Source organism: Microcaecilia unicolor, chromosome 7, assembly GCF_901765095.1.
Source record: "Microcaecilia unicolor chromosome 7, aMicUni1.1, whole genome shotgun sequence".
NCBI classification, from domain to species: domain Eukaryota; kingdom Metazoa; phylum Chordata; class Amphibia; order Gymnophiona; family Siphonopidae; genus Microcaecilia; species Microcaecilia unicolor.
This window is the reverse complement of record NC_044037.1, coordinates 168248170-168260940: the sequence shown is the minus strand read 5'-3', so window position 1 is coordinate 168260940 and position 12771 is coordinate 168248170. Positions and strand designations below refer to the sequence as shown.

The window sequence follows — 12771 nt, the reverse complement described above, 5'->3', positions numbered from 1 at the left end:
GGTGGCCTTGGGGCAGAGAGTGAGCCAGGTAGGCGGCGGGCCAGGTAGGGGGAAGCGTATGGAGGAGGCAGGAGGCGTCACGGTGTGTGATATCCTCGCGCTCAGAAAATTGCTTCCGGAATTGGCATCTCTGTTGCAATCCCCCGTCATAAAAATGAAATGTCGCAGGTGGCTGGGATGGGATTCTCATTCAAATCAATCGCCCACGCCCGCCATAATAACTCTCTCCGCGAAAGCATTCCCAGGCCCCAACGCCGGCACTCGCGCATGCTCAGTTCGTGTGCTAGCACTGAGCATGCGCAGGCCAGGTGCCGGTGGCGGCAGCAGCTGCTGGGAGACTGCCGCTAGGGGAGTTCTGGCGGGCTGCTGAAGTTTGCAGCTGGTGGGGGCTTGGGGATCCCCACCAGCAACATCAATATAGTACCGCTGCGGGGTGGCCCCGACCGTAAAAAGGGGTGTGCCCAGGTTCACCCTTAGGTACGCCCCTGCCAACTCTTTTGTAGTTTTTACACTTTTCCGGGTGAAGTTGGTCTTGCAACATGAAAGTGACCGTTTGTTTCGGGAAGACCGGGATTGTGGTCCCTTGCAAGGATGGCAGGTTGAGTGTGAGAGAGTTAATCCAACAAGCCGTCCAGAGATATATTAAAACCAAGGAGAAGGTAAGACGGGGTCTTGGATGCTTCTTCCAAACAGTGAGAAAGTTTGTAAACGCTACTTTTCAGAGATGTGTTTGGAGTCCACAGGCCTCCGAGAGGGCATAGAAATCGCGAACATATGATTGGAGGGGAGAGTGGCTTGTTTGCTAACGAATTATTCACGTTTTGATCGCCAAACCTTGAATCGTACAAACGTTTACAATATTTTTCTCTTAGTCATGCATGAAATTATTGTCAGGCCTTATCTGCAGATCAACGTGAAAATGTGGTGAAGGTTAAAACATAGGAATGTTAACTATATTTTTGTTTAATTCAGCTGTAGGGTAATAGACCAATTTCAAATACAGCATTTAATTAATGAGCTAAACTAAATTGCTTACAAACCTTTTAGATGAAATGGAAATAAGTGTAAACGTCATACCTCGATACCAATTGTTCTCATGAATTCAAGATTATTTGGGGTACACGAATCTTTAAGTTGGTTTTTGCTCCTGCTTGGCTTGTCACTTCATCTGGTTGCAGATATTTAATAAAATTGCATGTAACTCTTTTAGGAGTGTGTATAAGATGTTCTGATGTGCAATTGCAGACTAGAAATTTGAAATAAATTACTACAGCATTATTTGACTCCACTCCAGAAAGAAGTGATCATGTATTAGTTGTGCTGACAGTGTTGTGTGTTTTACAGCTCAACCTGTTGGTATACCTAAGTTTTACTGTCATGTTGATGTTTAAAGCAAGAGAAACAATTTTGAGTGTAGTGCAGCTACTTTTGTTTGAAATGTAGTAACATTTATTGGTGTTTGAGAAAGAAAAAAGAGAAACTGGTCAATTTATTAATGTAAATTGAATGCATTCTGAGATTGAAACTTAGGGCCCTATTTATTAAGGTGTGCTAGTGTTTTTAGTGTGCGCACAAAATTAGTGTGCACTGTGTAGGCGCCCATAGGAATATTGTGGGTGCCTACAGAGCGCATGCTAAAAGCACTAACGCACCTCTAGTGTGGCTTAGTAAATGGGGCCCTTAGAGGCATATTTTCAAAGCACTTTGGGAGGCTAAGTTCCATAGGTTTCTATGGAACTTTGGGAGGCTAAGTGCTTTGAAAATATGCCTCTTAGTCTGGTAAACTGTTTTTTACTGCCCGGAAACACTTAATGTAGTACAGTATGGGCTCTAACAAATGCTGATGTGTATTCTGGGCCTGATTTGTTTTCTTCCTATAGAAACAGTGTGGGGAATAAAGTCTTCGTAGTACAGACTTGTAGAGTTTGATATAACCAGCTAATAAATTATTTGTTAATTAAACCTTGGTGGTTAAAAATATCTGCTCCTTTGCACCAAACTAAGAACAAGATGTACCAAGGGATTTGTCTCATTTTCACTATAGGAAACATGCTTAGTTCATAACCTTAAATATGCAAAGTGCATCCATATAGCTGGAAAAAAAAAGGAAGCTATAGGGGTGATCAAGAGCAAGTTTATGACTTTTCCCTGTTAAAAACTAAGGAGCCCTTTTACTAAAGGTTAGCACCTGCTAATGGACATTAGCCCACGCTAAATTCTGCACATCGTATTTTATACCTATGGGTCATGTGGCACTTAGTGCATACTAAATTAATGTCCATTAGCGTGTACTAAGCTAAAAGAACTACTAAGTAACTGAATCTAACTGGTCAGATTACCAGCTAGATTTAGGAAATTTTTCAGCAAAAAATCTAGTGGCTCCTTTACCAAGTGGCGATAAAATGTGGCCCACGGTAGTGTTGGTGCGTGGGATTGCTGCTTACTGAGGCCACTTTTTACAGTGGCAGGAAGAAGGCATTTTTTTGTTTTGGCGTCACTAATGGCTGTGAGCTAATATCAAAATTAGCTTGCGTCTGTTTACTGCCTGAGCCCTTACTGCCACTTGGTTAGACGGCGGTAATGGCTCACAAGTTAACCCGGTGGTAATCAGGCAGTGGGATTACCGCTGGGAATGCATACTCCCTGTCCTCCAAACTAGAAAATGAAAATGAGAATAAAAATGATTGTCTAGTGCAGGAAACGGTGCACGGAAAACTTGGAAGTACTATTGGGTACCTGGATACACCCGGCAGTAGTTCTGTTTTCCCTTGTGCTACCTGTGCAGTAGCTCTACCACCACTTGGTAAAAGTGCCCCTTAGCCAGTTAGGGTCCTCTGAAGATTCCTGGAGATAAGCATTAATCAAGTATCTTTGCTGTTCTGTAGTCTTTTCAAAGTTGGTCCTCTAGCTCCTGATACAATTTGTGATGCTATTAAGGTAATCATATTCTTTCAGCAGTGTTGGTGTTTGTAGTCTACATGTTTTAGAAAAAAAAAAACCTTTCACTTATTGTGAGTGATTTCCGAATGTCCTACATTAACAGCATCCGGAATTAATGTTTCACTTATTGTGAGTGATTTCCGAATGTCCTACATTAGCAGCATCCGGAATTAATGGCAAGCATAATTTTGAGACCTGAGCACCAGTGAACTATCAGAAAACTGGAGGGGGGAGGGGGGAGGTAACCTGTAGCAAAACTCCTGATCTCCAGTTCATGTTCTGGCCTAGGACAAGTGGCTGCATCTTTGTGTTTGTTACCTAACTTTGACAGGGTAATAGCATAAATCTTTTTGAAAATCGACACAAATGTTGTCACTAATGATGGCATAAATCAATGGTTCCCAACCCAGTCCTTGAGACACACCAGCCAGTTGGATTTTCAGGATATCCACAATAAATATTTGAGTTAGATTTGCATGCACTACTTCCATTGCATGCAAATCAAACTCTTGAATATTCTTAGTGGATATCCTGAAAACCTGCCTGTCTGGGGTTCCCCCAGGATAGGTTTGGGAACCACTGGCATAAGTCCTCTATCCATATATTTTCCAAAAGTTATATGTTAGTAAGGACTGCATAGTTGGCTGACAGGCCCCAATACTGTCCATATAAGTTAAGGGTGGATGGAGGACTGTAGTCTGTGACAAATGTGGACATTTAGCACTGCTATCTATATAATAGCGCTGGATATGCCTATATTTAAAAAAAAAAAAAAAACAACACACCCACACACACCTCATGATTGGCTTTAAATATTGATCCACTTGTTCCTTTTACTTTTGAGAGCTGTCATCAAGTGGACAAGCCATTGTACTGAAGTCACTTCCATTGTGGAGGATAGTTCTAGCTCAAAGTTTGATGGTAATTTCGTCACATAATGATGACACTTGGTAGTTAAATCACTTTACTGCATCATTTGCTTCTAAGCCTTGGCTGGCTGTCATTTCTAGTGATGAAACTATCCACCAGGGCAGTTCTGATTCCATGAACTTGCTTCTTGTGTACTGGATTTTCTCTGATATTCTTGGGTCTGTGTGTGTTGAGAATCGTGTTTGAAATGTTAGATGCACACTACCCAGTTAAGATGCATATTTCCTCATTGAGGAAAATAAGGGAAGTTCCAGCTGTTCTGTTTTTTTTTTTTTACACATCGGGTGTCTTAAGGCATTCCCTTTCCCTAAATTTTAACTAGTAACATGAGCAGTTTTCCCATCTTTACAGTTCTCTCATGTGAAAGGCACATTAAAGAGTAAATTCTAATAGTTTAGTGATTTATGCCTTATAAGTTAACTAAATCATAAATAAAGAATATCCAATGGGTGTCATGATCTAGGTTTTAAACTAGTAAGTTGAACCAGAGGAAAACTGAAGGACTCTGGTGTACACTAAGGTAAAGCCAAAACTGTACAGTAATGTACTTCTGTATTCATATTAAAAATGTTGTAGATATAGATAAGTCCTTCATACAAATGTATTTCTTAACTCTTTAGTTACTCAGTATGTATAGACTACACTGCATATACTGTTCCTGTACTGTAACCAACCTGCCTGTTCTTTTTCAAGGAAGCAAAGCTGGATTTTCGGAGTTGAAAAGAGGGACATAATCAGGCCCTGATAGACTTTTTTTTGTGTGTTTAGAAGCCAGTCCTAGAGCTTAAGTAATTTGTTGAGAGCTCTTCCTCACTCCATCCTCATTGAAGTTTAACTGGGGAAGGATGGCAGGTAATGCCATGAAATTGGGTTATCCCTCCAAGTACTGCTTCAGTTCCTTTATGGTTCAGTTTGCTAAAGCTGGTTTTCTGTGGAGAAAATGCTTCGTTAATCAGTTTGTCTCCCCCACAAGCATGCAGACACCCTTCCGAGAGCAGCATTTGATCTAATTGCTTCTCAGCTTCACTTATTCCTGTGACATGGGACTCCACCATTCTCCCTTTTTGTCTTGGTGCCCTCATTTTGTCTCTTCACTTTCCGTGTCATAATTCCTCTCATCGCCATCTCTTGTCCTCCTCACTAGTCGCTCTTACTCGACTCCCCACCTTCATCTTCGCCTTTTTTTTCACACCCTCAGGCCTATCAATCGTTCTGAGCCTCTCACACCCAGCCAGCCATCCTTCCCCATTTCCTACTTCCACTCTTGTTTGCTGACTCCTTCCAGCAAGTCAGCCTTCTCCTTTTCCTTGCCATAACCCCTAACCACCTTCCAGAAACATGGACCACCTAGACTCAGAGTATCTGGATCAACTGGACCTTCCATTCTAGCACCATGGAGCTCTGTGAGTTTGTGGTGTGTGCATTGGGGGAGGGATGAAATTTGGTTATTTTCGTTTTAGCACAGGCTAAGACAAAACAATACATGATAAAACAAAAATTCACATCACTTATGAGTTTATGCTGCTTGATACCTTATCTCCCAAGTTGATCTCAAAGAACTTGAGACCGTGACATACATGTGAAGATTCAGGTACCCAATGTTTCAAACTTATTAGCAGCCACATGTTGCTGGGCTGGGACGAAACATCAGTGGGTTAAAATGGAGCAAAAAAAAAAATGTTGTGTGACAGTAAAATTTCTGGTAAGCACTGAGGTGTATTTTCAAAGCACTTAGACTTACAAAGTTCCATAGGTTACTATGAAACTTTGTAAGTCTAAGTGCTTTGAAAATGAGCCCCACTGTGACCTACTGTATGGGATTTGTTGAGCTCTGACATAACTGGATAATTCATTTCATATTGAAGGTACAGTAAGAAAAATATGCCAACTAACATAACTAGATCTTGGGATGATGGAAAAATCCATTAGTAACACAGGTGTAAATGAGACCATATTTATTTAATACATAGGCCCCCTATGTGCTGGGAAAGGAAAAAAAGAAGATAGAGCATAGAGGATATAGACAGTAATTGGCAGACGAGATCAGAGCAGAAGGTAGAAACAATTCTAGATTTTGAAATCCTGTAATTTTGGCCTTTTATATATTTGCTGTATCTTTGTTTTTGTAAATATTTAATGTTTTAATATTGTAAACCATTTTAATGGTTTGTCCAGAAAGCAGTATAGCAAATAAAATACAAACTTGAAACTTGTTCCTTGTTTATTTCTTATAAAAGAAGAATAAGTTCATCAGAGTTCTTTGTGGATTGGAATATCTCATAAAATATTTTTTTTTCTGGACAGGTTATGAAAGAGTTTCTGTAATCAAAGCATGAATAGGAAAAAAGGTAGAAACCAAAGCAAGAAAGTGGCGGAAATGAGACTCTTAACATCTAAAATAATAGAGCTGAGACATGAAAGTTCATTTTGGTCTAGACACCAGGATGACAAATATTGAAGGCAGGGGTGGAGTTCATGGAAGAGGAGGAGGATGTAGAGTTGTCACAAAAATCTTTTTGTTCAGGAGAATTTAAGAGGTATTTGCTTTAAGGAAGTTAAACAAAGCCATGTATTGACTTTATAACAAATATCCTCATATATATATATATATTTTTTTTTACATTTGGATTTAGCTCATACCTTTTCATTTGTAGCCCAAGGCATAATTGTTTTGGTACAATAGGTATTTCCCTGTCCCTACAGCTCTTATAATCTTTGCCTCTCATGTATGTAGTTAATAGTCTCCAATGAGAATGATGGGGCATCAGTATGTAACGTCTTAATACATTAAACACGTTAATAAAAGCTTATCCCTGAAGCACTGGAAGGTGAAGTAATTTGCCCAGTGTTACAAGAAGCATCATTTTCAGAATGCTTAATAAACCCATAGAGTAATTTGTTGTGCATTATGCTCCAGATTCTATATAGCGCGACTTAAGTTGCGCATGCAAATCCAGTCATATTCTGGATTTATGCGCACAGCTTAATTAGTTAAGCCAATTAACAAGCAATTGACACTAATTGGCATTAACTAGAATTTATGCTCACAACTGTCTTAAGCGTATTCTGTAAAGTGGTACACCTGGTCTGTGCCTAATGGACATTTACACCAAGTTTTACCACAACTAAGTTTAGTCACGTGGACGGCCGTTCGGAGTATTCTATAAACTGTGCCGAAATTTAACTGTACTTTATAGAATATACCTAGGCGTATTTTTTTTCTGCGTGAATGTTTTAGGCGTTATATACATTCACGTGACTAAACTTAGTTGTGGTAAAACTTGGTGTAAATGTCCATTAGGCACAGACCAGGTATACCACTTTACAGAATATGCTTAAGACAGTTGTGAGCATAAATTCTAGTTAATGCCAATTAGTGTCAATTGCTTGTTAATTGGCTTAACTAAGTTGTGCGCATAAATCCAGAATATGACTGGATTTGCATGCACAACTTAAGTCGCGCTATATAGAATCTGGAGCATAATGCACAACAAATTACTCTATGGGTTTATTAAGCATTCTGAAAATTATATATATATATATAATCTAGCCTTATACATTTATGAAACAGTGTTAGATATGTAATTGTATGGTCATTATTGTACGTGATCTATGCTGTAGTTTGTGACACTAGAAAGACCCAACAGAGTAGAATATACACTGGGTTCATGTAAAACCTACTTTTCTGTACCACATTTGTATCATTTGCCGATTTGAAGTGGATTTAGTACTACAGTGTAGCTTATGTTGAATCAAGACTGATTTGTATCGAACTGGACCCCACCTGCTCTATTACCTCATCTCTCACTTTCTTCCTTCTTTTCACATCAACTTGTTCACCTGCATTGTCTTGCCTTTCTCTCAGCTCAAGCTATTTTTGGTCCACTTGATTTTTACATTCTCATTCTACAGAAACAGCCCTTGCAAAGTTTTCCAATTAACTATTCATGGCTATCTGCTACTTTTTGTAGTGTTAATCACCACGTACTGTAGCGCACTTTGTCCTCGGGTAGATCCTTTATCCCACTGTCAATTGATGAGCCATAAGTGCATAAGTACTGCTATACTGGGACAGGCCAAAGGTCCATCAAGCCCAGCATCCTGTTTCCATTAGTGGCCAATCCAGGTCACAAATACCTGGCAAGATCCCAAAAAAGTACAAAACATTTTATGCTGCTTATCCCAGAAATAAGCAGGTGATTTTCCCCAAGTCCATTTTAATAATGGTCTATGGACTTTAGGAAGCTGTCCAAACCTTTTTTAAACCCCGCTAATCTAACTGCCTTTGCTACATTCTTTGGCAACAAATTCCAGAGTTTAATTACAAACTGAGTGAAGAAACATTTTTTTTCTGATTTGTTTTAAATTTACCACTTTGTAGCTTCGTTGGGTTACGCAACGCTGTACAATTTAACATGGAAGGACAGTCCCTGCTCAAGGAGCTTACAATCTAAAAGACAGGTGTACAATCTAAAGACAAGTGTACAATCTAAAAGACAAGTATAGAGTCAATCTGATAGGGCATACTATATTTCTCGAAAGGTTAGGTGCCGAAAGCAGCATTGAAGAGGTGAGTTTTAAGCAGAGATTTGAAGATGGGTAGGGAGGGGGCTTGGCGTAGGGGTTGAGGAAGATTGTTCCAGGCATAGGGTGAGGCAAGGCAGAATGAGCGGAGCCTGGAGTTGGCATTGGTGGAGAAGGGTACTGAAAGGAGGGATTTGTCCTGTGAGTGGAGGTTACGGGCGGGAACTTAGGGGGAGATGAGGGTAATGAGGAGCCGCAGACCGGGTGCATTTGTAGGTAAGGAGGAGAAGCTTGAATTGTATGCGGTATCTGATCGGAAGCCAGTGAAGTGACTTGAGGAGAGGGGTGATATGAGTATATCGGTTCTGGCGGAGTATAAGACATGCGGCAGTGTTCTGAACGGATTGAAGGGGGGATAGATGGCTAAGTGGGAGGCTGGTGAGGAGTAAGTTGCAGTAGTCAAGGCGAGAGGTAATGAGAGCGTGGACGAGAGTTCGTGTGGTGTGCTCAGAGAGGAAAGGGCGAATTTTGCTGATGTTGAAGAGGAAGAAGCGACAGGTTTTGGCAGTCTGTTGGATATGCGCAGAGAAGGAGAGGGAGGAGTCGAAGATGACTCCAAGGTTGCAGGCAGATGGGACGGGGAGGATGAGGGTGTTATCAACTGAGATAGAAAGTGGAGGAAGAGGAGAAGTGGGTTTAGATGGAAAGACGAGGAGCTCGGTTTTGGACATGTTCAGCTTCAGGTGGCGGTTGGACATCCAGGCAGCAATGTCGGATAAGCAGGCCCATACCTTGGCCTGGGTCTCCGCGGTGATGTCTGGTGTGGAGAGATATAGCTGGGTGTCATCAGCATAAAGATGATACTGAAAACCATGAGATGAGATCAGTGAGCCTAGGGAAGAGGTGTAGATTCAGAAGAGAAGGGGTCCAAGGACAGATCCCTGGGGAACTCCAACAGATAGTGGGATGGGAGTGGAGGAAGATCCATGAGAGTGTACCCAGAAGGTGTGGTGGGAGAGATAAGAGGAGAACCAGGAGAGGACAGAGCCTTGGAACCCAAAAGAGGACAGTGTGGCAAGAAGTAAATCATGATTGACAGTGTCAAACGCGGCGGATAGATCGAGGAGGATGAGGATGGAATAGTGGCCTCTGGATTTGGCGAGGAACAGGTCGTTGCAGACTTCAGAGAGTGCTGTTTCTGTCGAGTGTAGAGGGCGAAAACCAGATTGAAGTGGATCGAGGATGGCATGAGAGGAGAGAAAGTCAAGGCAGCGGCTGTGAACGGCGGTGCGCTCAAGTATTTTGGAGAGGAAGGGTAGGAGAGAGATGGGGCGGTAGTTGGAGAGCAGGTAGGGTCAAGTGATGGGTTTTTTTAGGAGAGGTGTGACTACGGCGTGCTTGAAGGTGTCAGGGACAGTTGCAGTGGAGAGAGGTTAAGGATGCGACAGATGGAGGGGGTGACAGTATGGGAGATGGTGTTAAGTAGGTTGGTGGGGATGGGATCGGAGGAACAGGTGGTGCATTTCGAGGAGGAAAGAAGGCGGGAGGTTTCATCCCCAGTGATCTCAGGAAAGGAGGAGAAAGAGGCCTGGGTTGGTTGGTTGTGGGAGAGGGTTAAAGGATGAAGAGGAGGTGGTGGCTTGGCAGTGAACTCAAAGTTGATCTTTTGCACCTTGTCGCGAAGTAGTCAGCCAGTGATTGAGGAGAGAGTGAAGGGGGAGCGGGAGCGGGGGGGCACTTTGAGGAGGGAGTTAAGGATGGTGAAGAGACGACGGGGGTTGGAGCTGAGAGAATTGGTCAATTGGGTGTAATAGTCCTGTTTTGCAAGGAATAGGGAGGAATGGAAGGAGGACAGCATGAATTTGTAGTGAAGGAAGTTTGAATGGGTACGAGATTTCTTCCAGAGGCGTTCAGCAGATCGGGTGCAGGAGCGAAGGTAACAGATGCAAGGGGTCAGCCAAGGCTGGGGATTAGTACGCTTTGTGGGACGGAAGGTGGATGGAGCGAGGGTGTCCAAAGCAGAGGAGAGAGTGGCATTGTAGGCGGAGACCGCTTTGTCTACAGTCTCGGAGGACATGATGGAGGGGAGGAGATTAGAGATACTAGAGGATAAAGTGAGGGGGGGGGGGGTCAATAGCCTGGAGATTCCTGGAGGTGGTGGTTAAAGTTGGACGGGGCGGGGGGGGGGGGGGGTGAAGAAGTGTGAATGTGATCAGGTGATGATCGGAGGGAGGAAGAGCAGAAGCGTGGAAATTGGAGGGTGAGGAGGACGAGGTCAAGACAATGGCCATCATGGTGAGTAGGGGTGGTGGAGCACAGTGGTAAACCACTTTGATTGTGTAACCACAACAAGGTGGTATATCAAGTCCCTCTCCCTATATCAAGCCTAAAAAATTGATGCAAAAACAAAATACACCTAGGCATATTCTATAAAGTATGACTACAGATCAGTGTCCTCAATACCACCATTGACCAAAACAATGGCGGGCCTAGTAGCACAGCAACTAACAGAATACGTGACACAATTTTCAATCTTCCATATCTCCCAATCAGGCTTCAGACCACAACACAGCATGGAGACTGATAACGAAGTTCAGAAGCCTAATAAGCCGAGGACAGAACAAGGCTCTGTTCTGGATATTCTCCCCTTTTCTCTCTATTCACGTTTTTGGTGCTCTGATCTTCACGCGGACAGCTGTCGGCTTTACTTCTTTATACCTGAAATGTAATCAGTAGTCCAGTCCCAGATTTCAACCTACTTGTCTGCAGTTCCTGACTGGATGTTCCACTGTCACTTCAAACTGACAGCCCCATGCTCAAAACTTTGGCGCTGTTCTGAATAGTGCCATAAAAATACCACTGAAACAAAGCCCTAATGCTCAATGCTAATGAGATGCAAATATAGACGTGTGCATAGTGTTGAGCATTAGAGAGTTTGGCGAGAGGGTTGTGCTTTGGTGCTGGAGGGTTGTTCTTGGCGTATATGCAGAAGAGTTCCGTGGTAAGCTCGGCTGCTGTGCCCATTTCCTGGTAAAAGCCAAATGTGAAGCACACGTTGGTGTCTTTTTTTTCTGTAGCCTAAATATAAGTGTTTTTTGGTTTTACATGGATGCTTTAAATTTAGATACAAGAAACAGATGCCAATGTGTGCTTTTGCTTGGGTCTACTGCTTCTCATGACCCTAATGACTGCTTTGATCTGGCGTTATTTTCAGCAGTGGTAAGGCAGTTTTATTTCAGGTGCTCTTTTCTGAGCATTGGGGAGGAATACAAAATGACCTCATTGACTTGAGCTTGACTACATTAGCATGCTACTTGCTGTGTTCATCTGCGCACTCGTTTGTTCCTACGTTCCGGGTCTCTGAACATTCTGCATAGGTAAATGCAGGTGCTAGTACAGAGCTAATGGCCTCTAGCGCGTGTGCTTACTTTTGAGCATTGGGGTCTCAGTTTGGTCAAGACAGAATGCCTCATCTTTCTCCCAAACCTACTTTCCCTCTTGCCTTTTCTTTCTGTGGCTGTTATCTTCCCAGTCCTCTTATCCCATAGAAGGATTATCATCAACTCCTCTCTCTCCTTCTCTACACACATCTATAACACTACTGCATCATGTCTCTGATATCACCACAATCCATCTGCTTCTTTCTTAGCACACTGCCAGAATGCATGCATGCATCCATTCATCACATCCCTTACAGGTATACCCACTTACCCATCTCTCTCCACAAAAGTCCATCCAAAATTCATCTGCAAACTTGGTTTTTGCTAGTATTGTTACATCCATGTAACACTTCTTTTTCATTGACTCTCTCCATTTCTGCATAGAGTACAAATTACTCCTCACTACCTCTCCTCCATCTTCCTCTTGAACTCTGCTTATCATGCAAGACACTCTTTCTGCCTTTTCCTCCACTGCCAACTCCTAATTCTGTGCTTTGCACACTGTTGCGTCATACACTTGGAATAGATTTCTTGAGTTGGTGTGTCATGTTCCTCTTCTAACTGTATTCAACTCCAGGCTAAAAATCCACCTTTACTAGGCTGTGTTTAATTCTTAACACCTGATTTACCTGTTTGCACCTTTAAAAACAACAAAAAACTTAAATAAATTAATTTCTAGTATTTCTTGTGTCCAGTATGTTTGTCTTGAGAGTGTAAGCTCCACTTCATTGTGTGATCATAAGTGTACAGTGCTATATGTATGGTAAGGAGTTCTATAGATGTAATTAGATCTTGCTAAGTCAGCACGAATTGAAAGAATGAATTGAATCTATATTTATTCTTGATTAGTTTGGTAACTTATTTAGAAATTTATTCTCTGCCTCCAAAAAAAGTCATATTAAGTACAGCTTGCAGGACAGAAAAGAAGTGACATGAA

General features: G+C 42.2%; 1 protein-coding gene across 2 annotated transcripts in view; it reads left to right on the top strand.

Annotated features, from left to right (window-relative positions):
• Nucleotides 1-269: 269 nt before the first annotated feature.
• PARD3B (par-3 family cell polarity regulator beta) overlaps nt 270-12771 on the top strand; it is a 2175158-nt gene continuing 2162656 nt past the window's right edge. For both annotated transcript variants that reach the window (XM_030209894.1, XM_030209893.1), the window contains exon 1: nt 270-659. In XM_030209894.1, the coding sequence (XP_030065754.1) occupies nt 540-659 (120 nt within the window). In that variant the 5' untranslated portion in view covers nt 270-539. The remainder of the gene's footprint in view (nt 660-12771) is intronic.